General features: G+C 55.6%; 1 protein-coding gene across 1 annotated transcript in view; it reads right to left on the reverse strand.

Annotated features, from left to right (window-relative positions):
* The window catches only part of LOC103780130 (EF-hand calcium-binding domain-containing protein 4A-like), a gene marked incomplete at its 3' end in the record, with an annotated part of 19,561 nt that extends 2,632 nt beyond the window's left edge, over positions 1 to 16,929 (reverse strand). The window contains exons 1-13 of the mRNA XM_008947780.1: positions 16,717 to 16,929; positions 15,254 to 15,365; positions 12,740 to 12,911; positions 10,730 to 10,876; positions 10,346 to 10,436; positions 10,149 to 10,241; positions 8,401 to 8,588; positions 7,451 to 7,522; positions 6,825 to 6,879; positions 3,392 to 3,471; positions 661 to 838; positions 363 to 504; positions 53 to 134 (exon numbers count right to left, since the gene is read on the reverse strand). Coding sequence (XP_008946028.1) covers positions 53 to 134; positions 363 to 504; positions 661 to 838; positions 3,392 to 3,471; positions 6,825 to 6,879; positions 7,451 to 7,522; positions 8,401 to 8,588; positions 10,149 to 10,241; positions 10,346 to 10,436; positions 10,730 to 10,876; positions 12,740 to 12,911; positions 15,254 to 15,365; positions 16,717 to 16,929 — 1,625 coding nt within the window. The remainder of the gene's footprint in view (positions 1 to 52; positions 135 to 362; positions 505 to 660; positions 839 to 3,391; positions 3,472 to 6,824; positions 6,880 to 7,450; positions 7,523 to 8,400; positions 8,589 to 10,148; positions 10,242 to 10,345; positions 10,437 to 10,729; positions 10,877 to 12,739; positions 12,912 to 15,253; positions 15,366 to 16,716) is intronic.
* Between the last annotated feature and the right edge of the window lie 10,531 nt (positions 16,930 to 27,460).

Here is a 27,460-nt window from a genome sequence, read left to right on the forward strand (position 1 = left end):
GGAACCAGGTGCCCATGCTCTGTCAGCAGGACATCCTCACAGAGACCCTCACCTTTCTTGTCCAGCTGTGTCCCACAGCTGCAGGGCAACCTGGGTGTTATCCACCATCAGAGTCTTCACCTGGTAGTCAATACCTGTCAGGAAGGTGACAGTGATGGTCAGAGGGGATGGGGAGAGAGCAGCTTGCTGTTCCAATGGCCAAGATCAACTCTGTTTAATTCAGGGAGATGGCAAGATTGGGTCAAAGCTGGGAGAAGGACCATCTGTACCTTTAGCTGGGCCAAAACCCAGGCAGACAGCAAGTGTCCAGGCTGCCCCTCCCACCCTCCTCAGCCAGAGGAGCCAGGAACCCTCTTACCTACCGATGGTTGCACTGAGCTGAGCCCAGAACCTGCCCGAGCAGAAGCGGTGGATGAAGGAGCTCTTCCCAACGCCCGAGCTGCCCACAAACACCACTCTGAAGAGGTGCTCTGGGCAAGAGCTGGCTGCTCCCAGGGCCTGGAGCTGCAGGGGCAGAAGGGGAGGCAGTTTGGGAGAGCCCAGCTGCAGGCTGTGCTCCAAACCCTGCGCTGTACACCTACAGAGCTGGAGTTAGCGGGGCAGAGAGAGAGAGAGACCCTCAAGTGGGTGTTTGAGGAAGAACCCCCAGTAGCCACTCACCCTGGTTTCGGTGCCAACAGGCTGTGCTCTGGGAGGCAAGGGAGCATCATCTAGTCCATCTGCACTTCTTCTGCAGCCAGCAGCACCCTGTGAAGTCATCCTGAACCTCTCGCCGTCCGCTGGCAGTGCCTGTCCCTCCACGGGGACGATGACACGAAGGTCCACAGGGGCCAGCTGTCTGTATTGAAGCCCACAGCACCAGAGAGGGGGTGGGAGGGCAGGGGGTGAGGCTGCACCCCCCAGAACAACCAGCGTGGTCCCACGAGTGCATGCACAGCACATGCAGGGACTCCACACCCCTCCCTGGGACCCCTCGGGAAGGAGAGGCAGCTCCTCTGAGCTACCCTGGCCCCACATCTGCCCACTGACTTCATTCATTTTAACTACAATTCCCACCTTCTGGATTTTTCAAGGATTCTTTGCCTCCCACTTCTCCCAGTAATGAAAAAAAAACGAGGCAAAGCAGACAAAAGGTGGCCACAAGAAAAACATATCTTTAAAATGAATAAAAAAAAAGCAGCAACAACCTTCCCCTCCAGTTTTGTTACAAAACACAACACAAAAAGAAGCATCAAAGGCCTGAAGGTGAGCAACAGGGGTTTGACTGCAGGCAGCAGGGCAGTGGGTGGGTGGCTGGGTGCTGCACTGACTGTGCTGACACCAGAGCAGGTCGGTGGTGAGCTCTGCTCCCTGGGGCAGGGCTGGCATGGGCAGTGGAGGAGGAACAGTCCTCAGGAGAGCAGCTCGAATGCTGTACAACAACCCATCTCTTCAGAGCCAGCACAGCCCATCTCTCTCTGCAAAATTCTCTTGCTACGAGTGCAGGAATCAAGGCAACGACTCTCCTCTCACTGCTGTGGGAACACCCCAGGGCTGCAGCCTCCTCCAGCTCCTCTGCACAGCTCTGACAGGAGCCTGGAGCCAGGGGGGGGTCGGGCTCTGCTCCCCAGGGCCAAGGGACAGGACAAGAGGAAATGGCCTCAAGTTGCACCAGGGGAGGTTGAGGTTGGATATCAGGAAAAATTTTTTTCTTCCTCTGGAGGTTTGCCCAGGGCTGTGCCAGGCTGCCCAGGGCAGTGGTGGAGTCCCCACCCCTGGAGGGGTTCCCAAGCCGTGGAGATGTGGTGTGAGGGACACGGGGCAGTGGGGACCTGGCAGTGCTGGGTTAGTGGTTTGACTTCATGATCTTAAAGGTCTTTTCCAAGTAACAGGATTCTATGATTCACCTCCTGCCCTGCCAACACCTTTCTGTGAAGGAGAGCTCACATCCCTGGCTGCTCTCCCTGCATCTCCTCCTAACATCAGCTGGAACCTCTCTCCTCTGAGAACAGGCACATCCTCCCAGGCTCTGAGGGACAGCCCCACCTCCCAGGGCTGGCAGGAGTCAATGAGGGGCTGAGACCCAAGAGCCTCTTCACAGGATGGGACAAAGGGACAAGGGCAGAGCTTGCTGAACAGTGGCTCCAGACCTAACGGATGGTGTTCATGTTCCTCCAGCCACGGGGTGTGGCACAGCACTGGGACAGAGACAGGTCCAACAGACACATCTCCCCTTCTCACACCAGCCCTCTCCTGTTAAGCCTTTCTGGTGGGCTCATGCCAGCAGGACCTTTGCAAGAACTACCTGGGGAGGAGGATGGGAGAACTTGGCTGTCTGCTCCCATGGGGAACGTGTCTGCCAGCCACACAACTAACAGTCAGCTCTGCCTCAGGCCCAGCCAGGCAACCCCCTGGGCTCAGCTCAGCACCAGCCCTGCTCCACAGCTCCCTGGTCCTCCATCAGCCCACCAGCATGAAGCTCGAGTCTGAAACTTCCAAACTTGCTGAGCATCCAGGGTGAGTGGAAGCTGGAGGAACCCTGAGCCAGCCCTGTGTCCCAGGGGAAGCTGAGAACCAGTGGACCCTCCTCAGAGGCCTGGCAGGAGCAGAGGCACGCTGCCTTTGCAATGTGTTTGGGGTGGAAGCCAGGTCAGAGCTGGGCTGGCCTCCCCTGCCTCTGAGGAACCAGGCTGTGGGCCAGTGCTGCTGTGCTGCTCACACAGCTCCTCCAGGGCTGATGCCAGCACAGCTCAGGCCAGCAGGCTGCCTGGGTGGGGAAGCCACTGCACGGGCTGCATGTGGGGCACAAAAAGAGAAAGACAAAATAGCCTTGGGCACACAGACACGTCCTCCTGCCCTGTAGTGTGCCAGGTGAGCCTCTGCAGAGGCGTGGAGGGAGATGGGCAGGATGGACCCACCTGGAGCTGGGCCCTCTCCTCGGGGCTTTCAGCTGCCAGAGAGAACACGAGCCTTGTGCAGCTCCTGCCCTCCCCCGTGCACCAGGGAGATGGGCTCTGGCATGAGGTGCCAGCGGACAGGATTTCTGCCCCAGCAGGAGCTGGCACACCTGGGAGATGACCCAGGCACTCTGTGGGGCTGCCTGGCTCACTCAGAGGCAGCCTTCGTGACTCCCACCCCGTGAAAGCTTCTCCTGATGGCATCCAGGTTTGCTCCCCCATTGCTGCACGTGGAAGCAGCCCAGGGGAGACCACCCACCTCTGGAATTAGCCAAGTGTCCTCAGCTCCACGCTGAGCCCAACACCTCATGCCAAGGGGCAGCTAGAGCCACAGCCAAGCTGCCCCCAGCCCAGCCAGCACCAGGGGGGGAGAACAAGACAGAGGAGAGAGCTCGCCGGGCAGGGTGCTGCCGTGGGCACGGACACCACGAACACAACACAGACACCCCTCTGACCGTCTGAGCGGCTCCTCCTCCAGCAGGGGACTGCCTAGCACTGACCCGTCCTCCAGCAGGGGCTCTGTGCCCTGAGGCGCCTGGAAGGGGAAGAGAGAAGGCATGAGGACAGCGGTTAGGAGCCGGGGGGGGGGGTGAGTCACAGAGCAGTGACCTGCCCGAGGTGACACAGGACAGCTCCTCTGAACCCTCTATCCAGCAGAGTCACAGAGCAGTGACCTGCCCGAGGTGACACAGGACAGCTCCTCTGAACCCTCTATCCAGCAGAGTCACAGAGCAGTGACCTGCCCGAGGTGACACAGGACAGCTCCTCTGAACCCTCTATCCAGCAGAGTCACAGAGCAGTGACCTGCCCGAGGTGACACAGGACAGCTCCTCTGAACCCTCTATCCAGCAGAGTCACAGAGCAGTGACCTGCCCGAGGTGACACAGGACAGCTCCTCTGAACCCTCTATCCAGCAGAGTCACAGAGCAGTGACCTGCCCGAGGTGACACAGGACAGCTCCTCTGAACCCTCTATCCAGCAGAGTCACAGAGCAGTGACGTGCCCGAGGTGACACAGGACAGCCTGGGGGAGGCTGCCCAGGAGCTGTGCTCCAGCCCAACCCCACCACGGGCTGGCCAAGAGGCAGCAGGGCAAGGTGCCCATCTGAGAGGAGCAGATCTGCTCCCTCCCCGAGCCTGGACGTTCCTGACACGCCCTCACAGGCCACTCCTGGGGGTGAAGGTGGGGAAAGGGGTTTGCAGCCTGCCAGATCTGCCCCTGGCAGCAGCTCGGGACTGAGCAGACATCTGCAGGCAGCTCTGGACAGGCCGTCCTGCTGCTGCCCACAGCCCTGGGGAGGACTGCTGAGGTTAGTTCTTCAATAACCCCTGGCTTATTTTAAAAGGCAAGAAAATGAAGAAGCTGCTCTGTTGGTCAGAACTCCCAGGACACCTTTTTCACAATGTGGACCACCAAAAGGAGACACTCTGGACTCCACAGAGGGCCTCACCCAACTAGGAACTTCAGGGGGTGTGCAGGGGGGAATCCCCCAAACCCCAAAAACAACTTTTCATCTAAAACTAGTGTTCAAGAGAAGCTCCAGCCACAGAAACAATCCAGCAGCCAAAGGCTCACAACTGCAGAGCATTTATCTTCCAAGGCAAAGGCCCCCAGGTGCACAGAGACCCTTTGGTCAGCACTGACACCAGGCTGTGCTTCAGCCAGCCAGTGGTTCTCCAGGGGGCACAGGGCAGGGAGGGGTCAGGGCTCGAGCAGGTTCACTCAGGGGCACTCTCGAGGTGCAGAGGAACAAGGGAGTTGTGTCACAGCCCACTGGAGCTGGCAGGGGAGAAAGGAGGACCCATGGGGCACGCTCTGCCCTTGGCTCTGCCACACTTTATTGGCCTGCCAGGTTTGTGCAACGTTTGGTTTTCACCGGGATGGCAAAGGGACAGATGTGACAAGAGTAACTCACAGCCCGATGGGCCATGGGTGTGAGACCACAACTGTTGTGCCTGGGAGGCACCCAGCAGTGCTGGGGGTGTGCACACAGCCTGAACTAGCCACACGGTGCTACCTGTGGCAAGCCACTGGGGTGAAGCAGTGGCCCCCGTGCCGTGGGGCCGGGCTCTGCCCACCTCGGCGAGGGCAGCAACTCTTACAGAGAGCCAGGCCCAAAGCTGGGCTCAGAGCAGGGGCTGGGCTGCCCTCAGCCACCTACAGCCCAGCTCCTCCTTCCAACCACTCCAGAACCTCTGCCACGAGAGCTGCTGCTCATCACACCTTCGTGTCACAGAAACAGCACGGCTCTTCCAGCACCACCCGAGGCCTTAGCCCTCGGGGCTCCTTCTGGCGTGTCAAAGCTCTGAGAGTCTCTGGCAGAGTCACACACTAGGGATCCCCATCAGAAGGCTGGACTCTCCCTTTTGCTGCTGCAGGGGAGCACTGGTGTTTTCTCTCTCCCTGGCAGTGGGACAGCCTGGAGAGCAGATCTTCTGCGGGTGCCTGGCGACAGCAGCATCTCTGCAATCCCCTGGAGCCCTGCTCTCCTGCGGGCTGCGAGCGGCCACAGGGACGTCCTGGCTGACAAAGGGAAAAAAAACCTCACTGCAGAGCCAGCTTCACCTGCCCAGCAGGGCCCAGCCCTGCCAGGGGAGCAGCAGCAGCAGGAGGAGTTCACCCTGCTGCCAGCACAGGCAGGAGGAGAACACGGCTACGTTCTGCCTCTGCTGTGACCCTCTCTTGGGTCCACCTGCAACTGTCACGTTTCAGAGCAGCCCTGAGCAGGTCCTAGCAGGGGAAGAGGAGAGAAGAGAGGAGAAGCAGACAAGCTTTGCACACACAGCAGTACCTACCTGAGCCGTGGTCTCTGGGGGCCACCCACCCCACCCACAGGAACCCAGAAGGTGATGAAGCACCACGCGTGGCAAGAGGAGAACAAACCATTTCTTTGCCTGCTTGTGCTGGACTCTGCTCCAGAGGGACTGTGTCTATTACTTCTCCAGGAGGGAGCAGGAAGCTCTACTGCACATTCCCCTACTTAGCAGCTTTAAAAATGGAGACAAACCCCACAAAAGCCTCCTTTCAGATTTTGGAAGGACACGCAGAGGCTCAAGCACACACAGCACCCCAGCCAGAGCAGGCACTGCAGTTGCTCTGTACAGCTGCTGCTCCACCTGGGGAACAGCTCCTGGCTCTCCCCGAGCAGGGCATGGACCCTGGGCCAGCTCTGCAGGGGGGCACAGGGGCTGAGCAGGCAAAAGACCCATGGTGGCAGGGACGGGGCCAAGAAGAGCACAGAGCAGCCTTGCCAGTGATGTTTGGGAACACAAAGGACTTTTTCATGGAAAAATAACAAGAATTAAAAATAGGCCACACATCCGTACTTATCTTGGAAAGCAGGAAAGGCCAGAAATGGAGCTGACTGTTCCAGAGGCCTCTGCTTCCTCCCAGCCCCCTGCCACAAGGCTCACTGCTGCACCTCCACCCCCCCAGAGCTCACAGGAACGAGGAGCTGCCCCCGAGCAACACCTGGAAACATCTGCTACAAACCCAAGGGCTCAGAGAGACTCCAAAACCTTCCTCTGCCCCTCCACCCCCAGTCAGCCAGCAGCGAGCATCTCCTTCCTCACCACCCAGCTCTATGATCCAGCTTCAGGTCCCTCCCTGCAGGTGCCCCATGCCTGTGACAACACACCTGCACGGGGCTGTGTGACAGGGGCTGTGTGACAGGGGCTGTGAAGCCGGGCTGCTGGTGGCAGCACCCAGCAGAGCCTGTCTGCAGCGTGGGCACAGAGGTGCTGCCAAGTCTCTCCTGAACGGCACACCAAGCACCGTGGGCTCAGGTCATTGTCCCCCGTGGAAGGGACAGGCCCCCGCGTGGCGACAGCAGCAGCAGCAGATGCAGGGAGGGTGGTTGGGAGTTGGGAGTTTCTTTCTTACACTCACCAGCTTCTTGGCCTCAAAAGCGTCTCGCTCGTCTCGAAGTTTCCTGTTCATCTCTCTGCTCCGGAGGAAGACACGGGACAGACAAGGAAGCACTCATCAGAAAGGGAGCAAATCCCCAGCAGTGCAAAATCAGGACAGAGAGGGAGCCTGGGACACAGCTAAAGCTGCTCTCTATTGCCAGACAGGGGAGTTCCCTGTGTCCCAGCTCAGGTAATGGGCTCCTCAGGGTCCCCTCTGCCAGGAGGACAGCCTGAACTCCTCCAGGGGAGGGGTTAGGTGGGGAAGTGGCACAGCCCAGGCTCTGCCAGAGCTGGTGGATTGCAGCTGGAGCAAGAAAAGCTACTGGTGTGGGAACACTGCTTGAACACATCCCCACAGCCTCCTGGGGGAGGAACGAGCACAGTGCTGGAACCTCAGCCCCTGACGTGCACGAGAGCTCAGCTTTTCACAGAGTCATTGAGGTAGGAAAAGAGCTCTAAGATCATCAAGTCCAACCATCAACCCAACACTACCAGGATCACTAAACCCTGTCCTGAAGTATCACAATAGAATCATAGAATCACTGAGGTTGGAAAAGACCTCCTGAGATGATCAGCCACCAACATTCCCCCCAGCCCTGTCCTCACCTGAGGAGCTCCAGCTGCCGAAGGAGGCTTTGCTTCTCTTTCTGCATGTTCTTGGAGACTCTGAACACATCCCTGGGCAAAGGAGATTTTTAAAAAGGGAAATGAGTTAATGGGGAGGAGATACAAAGATCCCTTTCATAGAACCATAGACTCGTTTGGGTTGGAAGGGACCTTCAAAATGCATCCAGTCCTACTCTGCAGGGAGCAGGGACAGCTTCAGCTAGAGCAGGTTGCTCAGAGCCCTGTCCAAGCCTGGAATGGTTCCAGGGATGGGGCATCAATCTCTCCTGGGCCAGGGGCTCACCACCCTCAGTGTAAAAATCTTCCCAGGGATACTGGTGGTCTCCTCAGGGGTAAGGGCCTGCCCTGTGCTAGGAGGGCTCAGAGGCAGCAGCACTGCTGCAGGAGCTGGGATGCCTGGGCTGCACCCCAACTCACCCATGCCCCCCCAGGGTGAGGGCAGGCAACCAACCCATCTCCTCCTTCCAGACTCCAGCATCCTCAGCTGCCAGAGACAGGCAGGATGCTCACTGCCAGCTGGATCTCAAACATCCCAGTGGTTTAGCTACATACTATTAGATTAAGCCCAGAAAAAGGAACATGAGTGATTAGCAGAAGATCTGTAGGAACTTTGCAGAGGTGATGGTGAACTGGAAAATACACAGAGAACCTGCCTGCCTCCTTTAGGCTGAGGACAGCTGTACCTTTTCTGCTGCTTTTCTAGCCAAGTATCAGTGCACATACTTCCTATCAGAGCAGGGAGGAGGCTGCAGTATCGCTCCCTGTTTAAGCCCAAAATTGGGATGTTACTTCTCTTCCCCAAGAGGCAGAGAATCCTCTGATGAGACCAAGGCTTCTAGCTGGAGATCCTTATTCTTTAACTACTTGCCCACCCTTCCTTCTCTGCCCAGGTCCCTGCCCTGACACCCCCCTTCCCTGCCCATTCCCACCTGTCCTTCTGCTCTTGCTCAAGCTGAGCTTCCTTCTGGAGCTTCTGCAGTTGCCCCTTCACAGCCTCCAGCTCCCATCTGCTTTTCTCCAGCTCCTCCAGCAGGTTCTCGTTGAGGTGCCGGAGCCTTTGGTTCTGCACACGGGTCTCCAGCTGCTCCGAGTTCAGCGACTGCAGCTGCTGTTCCAGCTGTGATGGGAGAGGAGGAGGAGGGGTTAAACACAGAGAGGAAGGGGTCTGTGCTGCAGTCACACCCCTACAAAGCACACGGAAGCAAAGAGCAGATGGGAAGGAGGAGGCAGAAGGGAGGCAAACACAACGGAGGTCTCCAGCAGCACCGGTGGCACGGAGGAGGTGAACTGGAAGCAATTATTTCTCATGGTGGCAGTGCTGGGCAGCAGGCAATGCCAGCAGCCAGGCAGAGCTGAGGAAACACTTCAGGCAGCTGTAGGAATCAGAGTGCAAACCAGGGTCAAAGGAGGACTGGAAAAATCCAGGTGGAAGCAAGGGGGTGTCTGGTGGGACTTATTAAGCACCGCCGTTGAAATGCAGCCTCTGGTTTGGGGGCTTCCCCAGCCCAGGCAGCTCAGGGGGAGGTATCGGGGTGCTGGGGGTACCTCACACTGCCCCTGGAAAGTCAAGTGACCTGCTGGCCTCTGCTGCTGTGGGAGGCAGGACCTGGGGCAAGAGGGTGTTTAAATGCTGCTGGGGCACAGCTGCACTTGAGGCAGTGTAAGACCCCAGCACAACTACCAAGCCTGGTGTGGGGAGTTCAAAGCCTGGGCAAGAGTCAAACCCACCCACCCCCAGCCCAGCAGCACATGGCAGGAAGGGTCACACTGGAGCACACGGTACCCAGCCAGCCACAGCAGCCAGCCAGGGCCCTCTGCTGAAGCTGGAGCTACACAGAAATGGTGGTACCCCCCTGAGAACTCACAGCCCCAAAATAACACTACACAGTCTGTGCTTGCAACCCGAGGGGAGCAGCAGGAACCAGCTCTGGCCAGTGGGGTGGGTGGCAGGGTCATCTCCACATCTGCACCTCCAGCTTGCCTTCCTCTCAGCTCACCTCCTCCTCCTCCCCCTCTCCCAGGGAAGCAAAGCAGCAGAGTGTGGCACAAGACGAGGTGCTTTCCTCTCACCACCCTGCTCTCTGCAGCTCATCTGCCACAGCCCTGAGCAGGAGTGATGGGAGCTGACCTCTCCGTGGCCCTCCATGACCCCCTTCAAGGTGCCTTGAAACACAAGCCCTGAGTCTCACCCAGCTTTGCCTGGAGGCTTGGGACACCAGGGAACACTCCAGGGTGACCAGGGACACGGAGCAGTGGAGCCGAGCCTGAGGAGCAGCAGCCCCAGCTCCCAGCGGGCCAGGGCCAGGCTGGAAGGGAAGCAACCTGCCCCTCCCTAGATGTCACCCCACGGCACCCTCCCGGGGTGCTGCCTGCTGCTGGGAGCCACCCCGTGGGCCAGCAGGAGCTCAGTACCGGCCCTGCACCACAAGAGGGACCCGAACATCCACAGAGCTTCAGTACCAGCCTCAGAGTGAAGTCAGATGGAGCAACAAGTGTCCACGCAGCCCACTGACAAACCTTCAACACCTCCAGAGACAGCAGAGAACCAGACTAGGCAGTACCAGATCAGCTCACAGCAGCCCTCAGCAGGTGAGAACCATTCTCTGTCAGAAGAGGCCTTAGTAGAAAGCCAGTAGAAGGGAACGTGCTCCTATAGAGAGGATTTGGGTCCTGTTACCTTCCTCTGCCGGTGGAGGATTTTCTCCAGCTCCTGCTCTTTGCTGCACAGCTCCTTCTGGAGCAGGTTGCTCCTGTCATGTCTCAGGGCTTCCTGCAGAGGCAAAGACACACAACACCCAGCACGGTAAGAGCTGCTCCTCAGCCAGATGAGCCACCAGCAGAGGAAGCCTGACTTCAGCCCAGAGGGGTGAGTACCTGGCAGATCAGCCTCTCCCTTTCTGCCTTGATCTGCTGCTCCATTTCCTCGTAAAGGCACCGGACTTCTCGGTCGTGGTCTGTCTCCTTCCTGCAAAAGGCAGGGTGCACACAGCTCAGGAGAGAAAGGGAACACAGAAAGGAAGGAGGGGAGGAGGAGGGTGGAAACAGATGCCCACGAACACCCGTGTGGCACCAAGTGGGATTTTAACCAGACCAAATGTTACGGGTGGGAACTGATGCAAAACAAACCCCTGGGGATCGGATCGGGGTGAAGAGTCATTTTGTTACAGCAAGAAGAACCCCTGTGCCTGGTAACCCAGCCTGAGGCAGCACCCAGCAGCAGCTGGGCCCTGACAGCAGCTGGCCACGACTCCTCCTCACCGCCTCAGCGCCTGCTCCATGGACTCCTTCTCGTGGGTCACCTCCCTGACGTACGCCGAGACGCGCAGCAGCAGCTCCTCAAAGCTGGGCAGGAGCTCTGGACGCTCCCTCCTCAGCCGAGCCCACAGCTCCCGAACCTCCCGGGGGCTGGAAGGGGCACAGAAGAGAGGAGGAGAGCAGATGAGTTTCTGTGCCCTCCTACGGAGTGCTGTTCCAACTCCAAGGGGCAGACAAACTGCCCCCCTCCCGTGACAACCTCCAGCCCTCCATCAGGGCAGAGAGGGGGGCTGGGCAGTGATGGAGCATGGCTGTGCAGCAAGAGCTGCTGTGAGGTGAAAATAAACCCAGTCATCTGGAAGAGGAGGAGGAAAGTCACCTAGGAAGCAAACTGGAATGATTTTTTTCCCCAGTATTCAGTAATAACACGTTTGGTGTCTAAACCAAGACTCAAAGAGATGGACATTCAGCACGCTCTCTGTGAGCTGTGGTCAGGCAGCTCAGGGATTTCAGCACACAGCACATCCGTGGTGTTCTCACAGCAGGACTCTGCTGGTGGGTGCCACTGCCCTCCCTGTTTATTTATTTCACAGGTTTGGAAACTGAGGCACAAAGAAAAGGAAACCTGCCCAGGTGTCATGTCGGGATAATAGTGGAGGGAGCCCTGGAAATCCAAAGTCATCTTTTTCTGAATCAACCCTAGTTACACTGTTTTGGCATTTAATTCATCACAAAATGAACACAGCACTTATAAACTCACTCCTTCCCAAGGAGTCTTAGAAGCCTGCAGACATCACTTCATGCTTCTTTTTAGGGAAGAGCTTATTTATTTTAAATCTGTGAAGTACCTGGAGGAACTGCCTTGAAACATAGAGAATAATGATACCTCTAGACATTAGTCAAATAGATTTTTTTCTTTGTCTATGTATTTGTCTTCTCTGATGTTCTTTGTGAAAAAAAAAAACAAGCAAAAAACCCCAGCCAAAAGGCTCTTGACATGCTTCTTTTTAGGGAAGAGCTTATTTATTTTAAATCTGAAGTACCTGGAGGTACTGCCTTGAAACATAGAGAATAATGACACCTCTAGACATTATTCAAATAGATTTTTTTTTTCTTCCTCTATGCATTTGTCTTCTCTGATGTTCTTTGTGAAAAAAACAAGCAAAAAAAACCCAGCCAAAAGGCTCCTGACCCCCACTGCCACCACTGCACAACAGCCTCCTGTTTCTGTCCCGAGCTGACAAAGTTGCTAGCACTCCATCAGAACTTCATCTTTCAGATAAAAGAACATACTGAGTCCCACAATAAACAAACCCATTTCTTATTGCAAACTGAAGATAGCTCAGATTCCTGCTTTGACCTCAGCTTCTGTTCTATGTTACCTCTTCACAACAGCTGGCTTGGCACACAGGCCTGACATGGAGCAGCTACTGAACTCATGGTGGAAAACTGCGAGGAAGTGGCCACGATAAAACAGGGGGAATTCCACTCTAAGAGCTGATACTTCTCAAAGCAGAGGTATAAACAGCAGAGACAGTCTCTCCAGAGCAGTGCCTCTCACAGAGTCAGCCCATTATTTGAAGCATAACAGCTTTCCAGGATTTTTCAGGACAGGAAGAGTTGTTTGGCATGAAAAGAAACATGCAGGTGATTTCCATCCCACCCTGTTTGGGAGCTGACATCACACTCCTCCTCCTTACCTCATCTGACCCTCACATGCTTCTTTTCGTTTGCTTCTGTGCTCCAGCTGTTTTACAGCTGTGGCAGGAACTCTAGTTTGGGAAGCTCTCTGCGAGAAGCACTGCACTAAAAGTAATGCTGGTGGGAAAGCCCAGAGCTGCCTGCCCGTGTTTCCAGGCGGAGGAGAAGCCCTGAGAGCAGCACAGAAAGCCCAAGCAGTGCTCCAGAGAGCCAGCAGCTCAGTTCACTCTTCAGTCTTGGCTGGTATTTGAAGCTTTGGCACTGCAGGATGAGAGCAGGGCAGGAGTAGCACCACACGACCCCTCTACTTACTCTTCAAACATCTGGGCTGCTCCGAGCTGCTCCAGCATGGAGCAGAACCGCTTCTCTTCATCATCATCTGCCGGGTCCAGCTCCTCTGACCAGCCTGACTCGAAGGTCTCCTCGTGCCCGGGGCGCTCCATCCTCCCAGCCCCCTGGCACAACTCAATCCCCACCAACTTTTCTGGTGGGAGGAGAAGGGAAGAAGAATAAAGGAATTCCAGAGTCAAGTCGGATGTCATCTGGCAGGCTGGGACTCCCGCGGCAGCCCGGCAGAGCCGGGGGAGGAGCTGCCTGCAGGCTGCTGCTGTGGGACACAGCCCCTGGGCAGCCAGGAGCCTCCGCCCTGTGCCCCCAGTGATGCCAGTGCCCAGGCTGCAGAGCTGGCACTGGGACTGGCTGCCAGCCCAACAGCAGGCTGCCTGGCTCTGCGGCGTGAGGGCGATCACCACCCCCGGCCCTGGCTCCTCCTGAAGCACCTCACGAGGTCCCTCCAGCCCCAGGGGCTGGTGCAGTTGCCAGTGATGCCCCGGGGTCCCTCTGGGGCCACCAGCCTGGCACGGAGCAGCAGCGTGCCCCGGCTCCCCAGCCTCAGCAGAGCGAGGAGGAGACTGTGGCCCCTCCCCGCTGACAAGCTCCATCTGCTCGGGACCGCCCCGTGCTGGGATTGGGTCCTGTGTCCAAACAAAGGGACCTGACCCCCTGGGCAGCCCCTCCTGCCTGTCCCACCTCCAGCTGCCCCCAGCCCCCCGGACCCTGGCCCGGCTGAGACACTACTGCCATGAGAACCTCCTGCTGGGCAAGGCATGTGACAAACACTGGTGCTGGGAACAAATTCTTCTCAGAGGAACAAATCAGCAGGCTCCCATCCTGGACACAGAGCTCAGACCTCCACCAGCAGCTGCTCCTCCTTTCCAACACACATCTGGCTGTTCAAAAGGCAGAGCTGACATCCCAGCTACAAGGCCAGGAGCCAAGGATGGTCAGAGCACAGATGAGAACATGAAGCTGCTCTAAGGAGAAAAAGATCCACTATTTGTGTACCTCAAGTGACTTAACTCCACCACTTGTTAGCTCTGTACATCCAGAATGTAGCTACTTCTGCTCTTAAAATATGCTGTAAAAAACCCTGTAGTGTGGAGATACAGCCCTACTCATCTTAAAGCCTGAGGCTCAGACAGTTGAATTAAGGAGATGGACTTAGATTAGACACTTTGGATGTCTGCTTTAAGGAAGGAGTCATCATGTCTCATTATCACTCCTTTACAGCTGGGAAAATTGAGGCAGAGAATGATCTGAAGATTATTTTGACATCCTAGAAGGATCTCAGATTGCTTTAAAATGACCAATTTGAACAGATGCACCCTGCAGCCTGTCAGAGGCCATGCAAGGAGCAGACTTGATTGCAGCTTGAGCCACTTCCCTCATCTCCCCCCTGCCTGCTCCAGAAGGACAGCAGCAATATGCCAGGTCCAGCTCTGGAGTGAGGGGCCACGTCTGGAAAGGATTTCAGGGAGGAGAGACACAAAGAATGACTATAAAGAAAAGAAAAGCAGAACTTCAGTGATTTGCCTGGTCTGGAGCCAGGCTGGCAGCACAGGGGGTGCCTGACAGCTGGTGGCTGGCACAGAGCAATGGTGTCTGCCTCTGCCAGCAGGGGCACTGAGGCAGGAGCCCTCCTGATGTCCATCTGTGGCTATAGCTGGGACAAATGCTTCAAACAATGAGATCTGGGAATAACCAAGTCATAGAATCATAGAAACACTGAGGTTTGAAAAGATTTCTAAGATCATCAAGTCCAACATCCCCCAACACTACCATGACCCCTAAACCAGGTCCCCAAGTGCCACAGCCACATGTTTGTTGAACCTCTCCAGGGCTGGGGACTCCAGCACCTCCCTGGGCAGCCTGGGCCAATGTCTCACCACTCTGCCAGGAGAGAAATTCTTCCTCAGATCCAATCAAAATCTCCCTTGGTGCAACTTATTTCCTCTCATCCTATTGCTGGTTACTTGGGAGAAGAGACCAACCCCCACATCATTCCAGCCTCCTCTCAGGGAGTTGTGCAGAGCAATATGGTCTGTCCTCAGCCTCTTCTTCTCTTGGTTTGGAATCTCTCCAGAGGAGAACCTCTGTGGGCAGCCTGCTCCTGGCTCTGGCACCCTCACCCCAAAGAAGTTTCTCCTCCTGCTCAGGTGGCACCTCCTGGGTCCCAGGTTGTGCCCATTGCCCCTTGTCCTGTCACTGGGCACCACTGACCAGAGTCTGGCCCCAGCCTCTTGACCTTGCCCCTCATCTGTGGATCAGATCCCCTCTGGGTCTTCTCTCCTCCAGCTGCACAGCCCCAGGGCTCTCAGCCTGGCCTGGCACAGAGATGCTCCAGCCAGACACACCTTCTGCAGTGGCACTCCTGGGAGCACAGGGCACTGCCCTGCCCAGCTGGTTCAGCTCCAGCAGCACCACTGCACCTCCTTACCCACACAAACCACCACGTCACTGGTGGGCTTCTCCTTCCCCAGTCCTCACCTAGTCCCATGCTGAACTCCACAGGCGTCAGGTATCCGTTATTGTTCTGCTCCAGGCTGTCAAAAACAGCCTCCAGCTGCTCCAGGGTGAGGGGGAGTTCACTCTGCAGCCGCTGAGAGGACAAGAGAACAAACAAAATCAGGCCATGACTCAAGTCTTCCCTGTGGCCAGCTCCTGTCCCTGCTGCCCTCGGCCCTGGCCCACCCTGACGTGTCCCCTCAGCACTGCACCTACACCTCACACCACTGGGTGATCCAGCCAGGGCTGCAGAGAGGCAGCTTGGGGTTGTTTGGTTTGGAGGGAACCCAGCTCTCATCTGCCCCCACTTCAGAACCACTGCCTGTAGCTCAGCAGCTGTCCCCTCCACCCCTGCCCAAAGGTGGCTGCACCCCGTGGCCACTGCTGCTCCCACGGGCACTTCCAGCCCCACCTCTGTGGCCAGAGAGGGAGGACAGACATGTGGGTGTCTGGATTCAGTTCCCAGCTCCTCCAGGACATCTTGCAGATCATAAACAGACTGTTTAGTCCACAACAGAGCATTTGCTTTCTTCTGTCACCTTCTGCCTCTTGGGGCCGTATCATTATTCCCACAACACAGGCAAGGGGCAGAGATCTCTCTGCATGACACTTGTGCAGAGCCCCTCCTGTGAAGGGGCACCCAAAGAAGCTTCCAATAGCAGGAGGTACAGACTAAAGCCTCGTTACCATCCACTGAACCTGCAGCTTCCTAGATAAAAGCTTAGGAAATATTTATTAATGTAACTATACAAAACGAGGCATCACTCAACCCAAACCAAAGTGAGTCAATAACTAAACCAGCACAGAACTGCTGAGTGTTAATTGTAGATGGAGAGAGAGATGGGACAGGAGAAAAACAATCCACGTGTAACCTTCCTAATAAACCATTAAAACAGAAAGAACCCACAAAGAACTAGAGAGATTCTGTTGCAAATACTGGTTTTAACAGAGAGCAGCAAAACACATTATTCTAGAGCAAACTTATACCAGTTCAGGCCTAAAGTGAGTTTTTGAGATCAGGCTTTAGCTGTGATTAAGAGAAAAAGAGTCAGACAACTTTTTTTAAGAGGACAGTGAATCTTTTTTCACTGTTGGTTTGGGGGGGTGGTTGTTATGTTTTGTTTTCCTAAAAAAAACCAAAGATTTTTTTCCCCCAGCTTTCCCACCCACTGAATGCTCAATGTTTGTAGGACCTGTTGCAGGGTTTTTTACTTTATGCATTCCTTAAAAGGTTGGAATTGCTGTGCCATTTGTCCCAGGCCCTCCTGGATTTTCAGTTCCTAGCAGCGGGCTGTGGCAGAGCTGGGCTCCCAGAAATCTGAGTGAGACAGAGCCCATGTGCACACCCACCCTTGCCCAAAGTAAAGACATGCCACATCCTCCCCTCTTCTGCCACCCCCGGCTTCACAGCTGCCCCAGGAAAGGAGAAGGAGACGTCCCCTCACCTGCATGTCCACCTTGGTGATAAAGCCCTTCTCGTCCTTGTCACAGAGCTGGAAGAGCTCCCTCGCCTTCTCCAGCACCTCCACCTGCACATCCTCCAGCCTGCTCATTCCTCTGGAAGGAGAAGCACCAGGAGCCACCTCATCCTCCTCATCCCCTTCCTCGTCTCCTTCCCAGTGGATGTATCCCAGGAGCACCCCCCTCTGGTTCTCCATCTTCTCAGGGTCCTTGCCCCCAGGACAGGAGAGGGGCAAAGGGGAGAGCTGCAGGGCAGGAGACAGAGAAGCCTCAGTCAGACATGACCTCCCCTGTTCCACCCCACAGGGCATCTAGGTTTGTTCCTTGTTGGTTTGAGAGACACCAGACCCACACCACAGCTGCAAGAGCCCAGAGAGGAACAAAGGCAGAGAGGAGGGAGACCTGTGCAAGCGATGGATGAAGGAGAAGGGGGAATGTCTCCCCCAACCCTCTCCTGCCCCTTCCAGCTCTGAGGTTTTCTTGTTAATGCTTCCCAAAGAGCACCTCCATCTCCTTTCGTGTGACTACAGCACAAAGAAAGGTCAGAGAATTCCTGCAGTGGGTAAAATGTCATACCCTGGGCACTCCCACCCCCCTGCCTTCCAGCCTCTGTTTTGAGAGCTCATAAATTGCCAAAACGAATTTTAATCTGAAACATTCACCTTTGGTAGGAAGGAAACCACACGACTATGGAGATAGTCCAGAGGCCAAAGAAAATAACTCCCATTCCTTACCAGCAGCTAACCAGGAAGGCTGGAGCCAGGGCACCCTGCTGTGATGGGCACAAGGTGGGTACAACACCTGCCCCCCAACCCACCTTGCTGCTGCCACAAACACCCTCCAGGCAGCCTCCTCAGAGCCAGCACCACCTCTGTCAAGCCTTGCTGCACTGACTGCTTCAGGAGTCCTCCTTCTGCATGGCAGGGCAGGAGGCAGCTGGGCTGTGAGCAGATTTAAACACTGATACACAGAGGAGGGCTGGATGGGGTAGGGGCTTTTTGTTTCCTTTGAACCTCCAAGAAATCAAAAGCCACGTCCAGATGCCACGATAACAAACAAGTGAATTCTGTTTGCACTGCTGGTACAATGGGAAGCTCAGGAGCACGATGGCCAGGGAGAATGTCACCTGGGAGAGCTGCGTGGAGCTGACACACGGGCAGGAGGCAGTTGTGCCCCACGCTGTTTGACTCCATTTATCACTGCTGCTCCGGGAGCCAGAGGGTGGTTCTGCTTCAGAGAGCAGGCAGCACGCCTCACTCCCCCTGCACACCCCTGGTTTTCCAGGGCACCTCCACTTCGTGTCACTTGAGGAGATCCTTGCTTGAAACTCTACAGAAAACTGCCTCCAGATGGGGGGTGTTACATGTTTGCAGTCAAGCAGACACCCCTGGCAAGAGATGGGCACAGGAATACTGGGGAATACTGCAGAGGCCAGGAGGAAGGGGGCAGGAGAAGTGAGGAGGCAGAGGGGTCTCTCTTGCTTTTTTTCAAACAAACCATCCTACCAGGACTTTTTTTTTTGTCTTATGGAGCCAACACAGAAAAATTTGGAGACTCAGGCTGGATTCTGACCTTTAGCTGGACAGTTGGCCGCTTCTGATGGCAAAGCTGCATGTGCTGGTAGTAAAGAAGTCAGAAAAAAAAACAGTTTAATGGCCCTGAAAGCAAAAAATAACCCAAACCCTCTCATGCTGCCTAGAGCTTAGAGGTGATTCTGGTGAGGGATCTCATAGCCCCACTGATGAATGGCAGCTATTGGCTGCTACAGGCCACCTTGCTGGAGCTTTTTCCAGACCCACTCCTCCCAGGAAGGCTCAGCCAGAGCCCAGGGATCACCCTGTGCCAGCCCCTGAGCCAAACACAGGGGTGTCCCGAGCAGGAGCCACCCCAGGACTGCAGAGCACAGCCAGAACAAGTGCAAAGAAAAAGGATGTTCCCTGTGACATCCCCCTAGCTGCCTGAGAGACCCCCAGGTCCCCAGGAGTAAAGAAGATATGACAAAGCTGAGAATAAGAAAGTAACTTCTCTTCCAGAAGCCAGAGCAGCCCATGCAGACAGATGATCCCTCCCCAGCTCTGCTGCAGCAAATAAAAGGTTGTATGAGGATGTCCTGTTCTGTTCTCTCCCCCAGACACATCTGCAAGCTGGAATCAGACCCATTACATCCCCACCCCTAGCATCTCCCCAGTTTAGCAGGAGCCCAGCTGCTCTGTGGCTCCTGAGCACTGAGCTAAAAGCCTCTTCACTGGCAGAGCTGGGAGCCTGACAGGGACAAGAGCCTGGCAGGATTTCACTCCTGTGAGAGAGGCCAAGCCCACTCATGCAGTGTTCAGGGCACAGAGTCTCTGTTCCAAGCTGCTTCGAGTGACTTCCAGCCAGATGCAGCCCTCTCAGAGGTGAGGCAGCACTTGTAGGGGACACAAAGTGGAAAATAAACCAGGCCCCAGTAAGCAAAGCACACTGCAGCTCTGCTGGGCTCCCTCCAGCAGACTTTGAGCAGCTCTTCTCTCCATGCCCTCTGTAAGGGCACTGCAGGTCCCAGTGCAGGTGAGGCACAGTGTAGATCTCATCTAACAGCTGCTGTGACTCTCCCCCAGCAGCAGCAGGATGCAGAACATCACTGAAGGGCAGCTTCAAAAGGGGCTGAGGTCACTAGGGTGCTGAAACTGTGGACTGGTACCCAAAAGTGAGGCCAGCAGAGCTCACCTGGGTGCAGAAAGATCAGCCTGGGAAGAGCCACACTCACCTGACCCACGTGGAGGAAGAAAAAAGGGAAAACAGGAATGGGCAGCTCATGGTTTTTCAAGGCAAATGTGCCAGGCTCCCCCAGGGAGACACAGCCAAGGCACCTCCAGTGACACAGCCAAGGGTTGTTACCAAAACCTCCTGGTGGGATTCATTTTTCCAGGTCTCCTTTGGCAGGACAGGGTAGTCACTGAGTCAGCACCAGTTAAGGAGTAATTTCCACACCTAGCCAGGACAATCTCTGCACACTGGGCTGCTGATGTCCATTAAAAGAACATCCACAGGTCCTGCTGGAGTTCATCTAGCCCAGCATCTTGCCCTCAGAGGTGGCCACCAAGGGCTGGTGAGGGAGGAGTGACAGCAGGACAAGCACAGACTGCCCTGAGGAGATCTGCCACTTGTAGCCACTGTCAGCCTGGGCAGTTCTGGAGCCACACGGTTCCTCCCTCATCTTCCAGGACACTTGTCCAGCCTCCCTCTGAGTCATTTGAAACTGTTCCCTGTTCACAGGAACACGCTGACAGACAGGAGGTGCCTGCTGCCCTCAGTGGCTGCTGGCAAAGCCTCAGGGACTGCTCCAGTCCTCTGGGTACGTGGTTTGACCAGCACCCACTGCACAGGAGGCAGAGTCCTGGCTTCAGCTCTAACAAGTGTTTCCTGCCACCTTCCCACCTGGGAACCCTGGCAGAGACCACAAGCTCCTCTCCAGGGGCAGGGAGACCTACCAGGAAGATGGAAGTGCCCGAGGCACAGGGGCACCAAGGGGATGAGATGGCCAAGGGCACACTGCACACCCACCCTGCACACAGGGCGTGCCCAGCAGGCCTGTGCCAGGGCCAGACAAGGGGCCAGTTTGGGAAGGAGGAACCAGCCAAGCACAGCTGGCTAAGGGGCTTACCCAGGATCACAGAGCAAGGCAGTGGCTGGCTCCCCGAGCTGCCAGGGAGGGTTTGGGTGTTTTCAGGGCCATTAAACTGGTTTTTTTCTGACTTCTTTACTACCAACACATGCAGACTTGCCATCAGAAGCAAGCCAACTGTCCAGCTAAAGGTCAGAATCCAGCCTGAGTCTCCAAATTTTGCTGTGTTGGCTCCATAAGACAAAAAAAAAGTCTTGGTAGGATGGGTTGGTTGAAAAAAAGCAAGAGAGACCCCTCTGCCTCCTCACTTCTCCTGCCCTCTTCCCTCCTGGCCTCTGCAGTATTCCCCAGCCCCAGCTCTGTGCCCATTGCTTGCCAGGGGTGTCTGCTTGACTGCAAACATGTAACAACATTTCTGGGGACATGGTGGCAGAAGGGAATATTAAAGACTCATTATAGGCATGTAGAGGATGCCCAAAGTGTACCACAAACAAAAGTGCTCAGGCACTTGGTGGGAAGTCTCCCAGAAGACATCCTCCTCTATCTCTGCCTAAGACAATATTATCAGAAACAACAAAAACACCCCCAGCACTAAAGCTAAAGATTGGAGCCATTTATTTAGACAGATGAGAAGAACCCACACCCTTTCCCTTCTGCTCCTGGTGCAGCAAAAGGCTCCTGTAATGGTAAAGATCCTGCAGCAGATGCCTGTTCCTTCAGCAGGTCAGCAGTGCCCTGCAGGAGCACACCAAGGTGCAGCAGCACACAGCATCAGTTGCTTGCTCATGGAATGGGAACACCACTCAGGAGCAGCTGAGTAACAGGGAAGTTTTAGAATAAAAGGGCCATAAAAGCTTCACAGGTCAATACACCACTTCATGGCAAACATATGCTGCTCACTCTCTCTGCTCTCCCTCCCCTGCCTGTGTTTTGACAGCCAACAATGACTACCAGAAGTGCTTGTTGTAGGATAGTCACATCTGCACCTCCCTGAGTTTACAGTACTGGAAGATTCAGTGATTAAATGCACATAGGTACAATTATTATCCTCACTGCATGCAAATAGTACACACTCCACATGCATTGACAAAACAAGTCCTACAGATGTGGCCAGGTGAAGGCAGAGCAGCCAGGGAGAGACACTGACCCCACCTCAAAGTGGCTTCCACACACACTGGGCTTCCAAAAGCTGCTCAGAGGAGCTGGGCTCCCACTTGCTAGAAGCTGTTTTAAAAGGCTCTGCCCCCGTGCCCAAGAAGGCTGGGAGGAGAGCTGACAGAAAAGAGTTATCCTGCAGTGCACTTTGTTCAAAACTCACTTTGCTCCTTCCCTTCTCTAGGAAATTTGTTTCCATTGTTTGGAATTTGTTTGGGTGGTTGTTGGGTTCTCCCTTCCCAAAGGGAACGGCAGGAAAAGAAAAACACTGAAAAATTAGAAAAACAACAATTGTTTTGAGAGGGTTTTTTCTTTAAAGAACCCAGAGGAACCCCTACACACCCTGGGCAGAGAGCCTGCAATCAGGTGTAACATCTCGGGCTGCACTTCACTCCCTCTCTCCTTTCACTGCCTGCACTTGATTGCGTCCCTTTAAGGAAACAGGAACGAATCCAGGAACCTTTGTGTTGTTTACCCAGCAGATTAGCCCAGCTCGATAGCCCCGAGCTCGCCCAGGCTGCAATACCGAGGGGTGACTTCATCCCGGGGCTCTGATCCTGGGGTACATCCCCAGAGCACAGCCGAGCAGCTGCAGGGCGCTGGCAGGAGGGCAGGAAGAACAGAACCCTGCCACTGAGGAACTCGTTTGATGCAGAGTCCAGGCTCCCATCTGCAAGGACTCCAGGCTGGGAACAGTTCTCTCTCTTTTCATTTCAAGAGGTGAACAAATAAACCTCTTAAAGCCACGCTCACAACGCTTCCCAGTGCCACAGAAAGCACCAACACGTGCCAGGAACCATCGACGTGACCAGTCTGCAACCCAGCTTGGTTCCCCCAGGGTCCCAAAACAAAGCTCTTTCCCCCAGAAATGGCCCAAAGGCTCCCGGGGGGGCAGCAGCTGCCCCCAGCCGTGCCCACCGGGCAGCTCTCACCCTGGCACGGCTCTGGCTGACCCTGCAGGGCTGTGCTTGGGCAGTGCAGAGGGATCATCAGTTTTTCCTCTAACGATATCTGGGCCAAGAGTTCATTCTCAGCAACTAAACCCCAAATCCAAGCCACGTGCTTTTTTCCACAAACAGCTAATGGTCTTGGCTCTGTCGCTGTAACCAGCACACAGCTGAGTTTTCCAAACAGAAAGAGCACAGCTGCAAAAAGATGTGACAAAGAGCAAGAGGTAGTTTAAAAACAACTAATTTTACAAATTCCTTCGCTTTCTGAAGGTCTACAGGTTTCCTGAAGCTTTTTCTTTTTCAAAGAGACAGAAAAGGACATTACAACATCTTAGAAAGCAACGTTTGGGTTCCTCTTCCATAGCACAGCAGCAGTGGAATGGGAGAACCAGCAGCAGTGCAGCCTTTGGCTTCAAGAAGAGGAATTAATTTCATTTCCACAGGCTGGAGATGCTGCTGCACAGCCCCAAAGGACACGGTTTGCCAGCAGTAAGTCACTTAGTCAGGCAGAAGAAGCTCTGAGGAGTCTCAGGTTTCCCACTGATGCCACTGCTGGTAATGTTCTACCACAAATACGTGGTTGTTAGAGGACAGACAATCAGCTCAAGACCTAGCTGAGGTCTGGGCATTTCAGGTGTGAGGAGGTAGCCCAACCCTTGCTCCTTGGCCACACTGCTAACTGGCAGTGTGAGGAAGTTGGGGGCAGGTGCTGCCTCGAGTTCAGCAGTGGCTCAGCAGCTCCCTCCAGGGCAGGTCTCTGCTGGTGGTACCCACGGGCCAGGCAGGGGCAAACCAACCTCCTCTGCCAGCCCAGATGTGGGAAGAGGAGGAAAGAAGAGGGAGGACTTGGGACTAGGCACCAGACACGCTGGGTCATTTCTGATTCAAAGGAAACCTGAGCCCTGGGAGCCCAGGCAAGGCAGATCCCTGCTCTCTTCCACTCCTCTTTTCCAAAGGCAAAATTCTTCCCCCCCTAGGGAAGACCAGCTCCAGCCTCAAGCTGTCATTTAGAGCTCTTCAAAGTCTTACAGGAAACTACCTCAAGCCAGGGCAGCTCCTCAGCTTGTTTAATCAAACACTGCTGGCAATTTCCTCCTGCCTTACCTGCCCCTTCAGCAAAGGGAGCCCTTGTGTGCAGAGCAGGTTGTACCAGAGACAAGAACCAGAAGTCCACGGGCTTCTGCTGGGCTCGTGCCACTCGTTATTGAGCAGCTAAGATGTCATCCAGGGAGACCTGGCACACACCAAGCACCCCTTGGCTGCTGCAGCTCAGCAGGGACACGTCAGCAGGAGAGCTGCTGCGGAGGCTCCTCTCACACCCCGAGAGCAGCCAGAGCACCAGGACAGGTTCTGCCCCAGCCTCAGGACACAACCAGCCCTGGGGTCCTGCAGAGAACCTTCTGGCTGGAAGCAGACCCAGCTCAGCCCTGTGCTGGGCAGAGCTGTGGGGGACACACTCCACCAGGGTGTCCTTGAAGTACTTCAAGGGCAACATCGTATTACACAGAAAGACTCACACAGAGGAGTGTCCTAGGGAAGTGTCGTTACACACTGAGGCTGGAGAGAGCCTAAAGAGGGTATCTGCCACTAGATCCTGGTGGAGACAGGGTGCTGGTTCAGCCTGGCTGTTCCTCAGCAGGAGCAGAGGCTGAAGGTGGCTGCTGCAGAGGAGAAAGCAAGTACTTGGAGCCTCCTGCCAGAAGGACCACAGCGTTTGCTGCATTTTCACCAAGCACAGCGCTACGACCTGGACGTGGTATCAACAGCCAAAGGTCAGGCTGCTCCCTGTCAGACCCAAAACTTGGGTGTCAAACTCAACTCCAACCTCCCTTTGAGTCCTCAGATTCCAGCTGGCTGTGTAACACCAGAGCATTTTCTTTCCCAGCCAGCAGCAGCCCTGGCAGCCACACGCCTTGCCCGATGTCAGCAGGAGCCCTGCTGGGCAGCTGCTGCCCACACACTCATCCAGCAGTCACTGTGTGAGTCAGTCACCCCCTCCAGGTCACCACCTTCTCACTAGCTCCCACCTCTGCTGTCAGAGACAGAAACCACTGCTCTTGGCTTCACGGAGGATGATATTCCTGCCACCCAGCCCTGGGATGCTGAAGGAGCAAGGTGCTGACTGCTGCCTCGAGCTGCCTCCAGCTTCTTCTGTCACTTCTTCATCAAATCCCCCAACAGCCACCCGCTGTCCTGAGCTCAAGCCCCTCCTGACCAGCCACAAGTTCTCCTCAGCCATTTCTGCATCCTCTTTCTGGAAGTCCTGTGACAATTTCCCTCATCCCAGGAAATTCTCCTCCAGTATCTGGAGACCTGGACACAGTTCCCTCACCCCCACGATGCTTCCTGGGCTGCACGTTAGTAACAGGCCCAGGGCAGCAGCTTCACCTCACTCCTCTGGACCTGCACTTCAAGGGCCAAAGTGGTGTGCAAAGAGTGTTAAGTAGGAATGAGCATGGAGAGGATTTCTAGGCACCAGAACCCCCAGAGAAGCCTCTGCACGGCTGGTGCTCTGTTGGTTTTGCCCAGGAGCAACATATGGGACCCATGGACAGCTTGACCTTTCTGTAAATGCTACTAAACCAACAAACAGAGTGGAGGCAGCTGGGTGAAGCCAACTTCCAAGAAGACAGTTAACCCGTTCCCTGCCTCGTGGAGGGGATGAACGTGGCCCTGGGCACAGGCATGTGACACTCAGTGACCTCCCAGCTCTCTACCCCGCTAACAGGGGGTGTGAAGGTGACAGTTCCCCCCTCCTGTGAGCCAAGGAGGTGTTGGCTGCACTGTGCAAAACACCTTTCCTGAAACATGCTGGAAAAGGAGGAAATTCATGCCCTGAGCAGAGACACTTCTTGGCTGTCAGACCACTGAGGTGGCCACACGTGAAGCCTTGGATCCAGGGAGTCAACACTCCAAAAGGAGAGACATCTGAACATCCAAGGGTTTCTTGTGCAAGATATCAGAAATAACCTCTCCCTTTCTCATTCAGGAGGGACAACAACAACAAAAAAGCCTCAGGGTTCTACAAGACAGCAAACTGGAGAATATTTGGAGCCGTCAGGAGCCCTGGACTGCTCCTGCAGGACGTGGGGTAACACCTGCTGCTGAAGGACACGTCCCCTGCACACCAGGCACAGCTCAGCCCCAGGAGCACCAGAGAACAGCACCTGAAGCAAACTCAGAAGCAGGTGCTGCCTGAGAGGTGCTTTTGTTCAGCCTGTGCAACTGTTCTGGGACAGATGAAATTCCTGGGGGCCTGGAGTGTGAAATATTCCTGCCTTGACACAAGCTGTCACCGAGTCAGGACCCACAGCAGCAATGCTGGTGTAGGGTTAGAGGTGGGGGGTGGGGGGTAGGTGTGCTCCTGGAGACAGGGCAGAATTTCCTGACAAATGCTTGTAAAGAAAAACTTCGAAGTCTTCACAAAGTATGCAGCAGAAAATCTTTAGTTCTCAATCTAACCTGCATAAGAAAACATCACAACCCCACATATTCCAGGCATGTACTTCCCCCCCTTCACTTTTCAAAAGTAACCACTGCAGCTCTGGCTCTAAATCAGCCCTTGCCCAAATCAGTGGGTCACTGAAGCAACCTGCAAAACCACATCAGAACTGAGAGCAGGTCACTGCAGCCTCTGCAAAGACCTCTGCAAAGCTGAAGCATCTGCTCATGAAGCACCTCCAGCTCTTGGGAACCACTCTGCTTTGCCTGGCCCATCCCGGAGCATCGCCGTCGGTGCGTCCCTGCCGCTGCCCCGGCCAGCTCTGCTCCACTGCTGGCCAGCAAAACCAGGAAGTCAGAGAAGAAAGTTCCTAGGGAGAGACTCTGCTGAGCCACAGCAGCTCCCAGACTCCCTCAGGCTTCCCTCTCCAGCCCCTCCCTGCCCCACCGCCAGAGCCATCCCTCCCTCCCTCCCTCGCCCCGCTGCAGAGGGTACCTGGAGCGACAGCCCGGCGGCTCCCGCGCCCCTTCCCTGGCTCCAGCCTGCTCTGACACAGAGCAAACACTGCTGGAGAGAGAGGAGCAGAGCAGGGCCGAGCTGGGAGGTGTGGTTTGCCACGCTCCCCACGCATCTCATCCCGTCCCAGCAGAGCTCAGGAGCCATTGGCTGTCCAAGCAGCGCAGGAGAATGTGCCGTTAAGTCCCCAAGGTAAATCCCTGGTAATCCTCCTCCCCAGGAGGGAGCAGGGCTCCTTCTGAGCTGCCCCTTGGGCAGCAGGGGAGGGAGATGGTCCCTCGGCTCACGCTGAACTCACCCGCCCTGAGAAGCTCTGGCTGTGCTTGTGGGGGGCTCAGTTCCTGCCTCCCACCCGATTTCTACCAGGGCAGGGCTGGGAACTCCCCCTGGGAGTCCTGCCCCCAGTCCCATTCCACTTCCACACAGCTCCTAACCCCTTCCACAAGGAGAAGCATCAAGAGCTTCAGAAAGAAGACAGGCAGAGGGTAAGGTGACAGTGCAAGGGGCATCTTCCCAAAGCACCATAAAACACCCCCAGGGCTGGGGTGGACGCCCCAGGATTTCCTCACTGAAGCAGCCAGAGAAGCCACTCTCCATCCCACCACGGAGCCAAGCACTCCTCTGTCCCCCAGCTCCACCAAGGACACCCAGCTGGAGATGCTGGTGGGGATCTGCCAGCCCAGGGCAGCTCCAGGCAGCAGGGAGCTGCCCTCAGCTGTGTCAGCACTAGTTAAGCCTCAGGTCTTCTTGGAAGGTGACAAGTATCAAAAAGAGCATGCTGAGACCCTGGCAGCTGGCTCTTCATCACCTGGCACGGTGCTGTCCCCTGTGCTCACCCCTGCCCCAAATGCCTCTTTGTGTCAGCCCTCAAGGACAATATTTGCCCAGCAAACAAGCTCTGTCATGCCAGTCACGAGCAGGCGAGCCCAGCCCCTGCAGAGAGCAAAGCCCACTCCTCCAGCAGCTCCCACGGGGGAGAGTCCAGTGGTGCCTGGGGGCAGAGACCTCTCCAGCCTGCACACCGAGGGTCCAAGCAGCCCCATCCTCGTGGCACCAAGTGA

This window comes from Merops nubicus, unplaced genomic scaffold (assembly GCF_000691845.1).
Source record: "Merops nubicus isolate BGI_N331 unplaced genomic scaffold, ASM69184v1 scaffold21969, whole genome shotgun sequence".
NCBI lineage: Eukaryota > Metazoa > Chordata > Aves > Coraciiformes > Meropidae > Merops > Merops nubicus.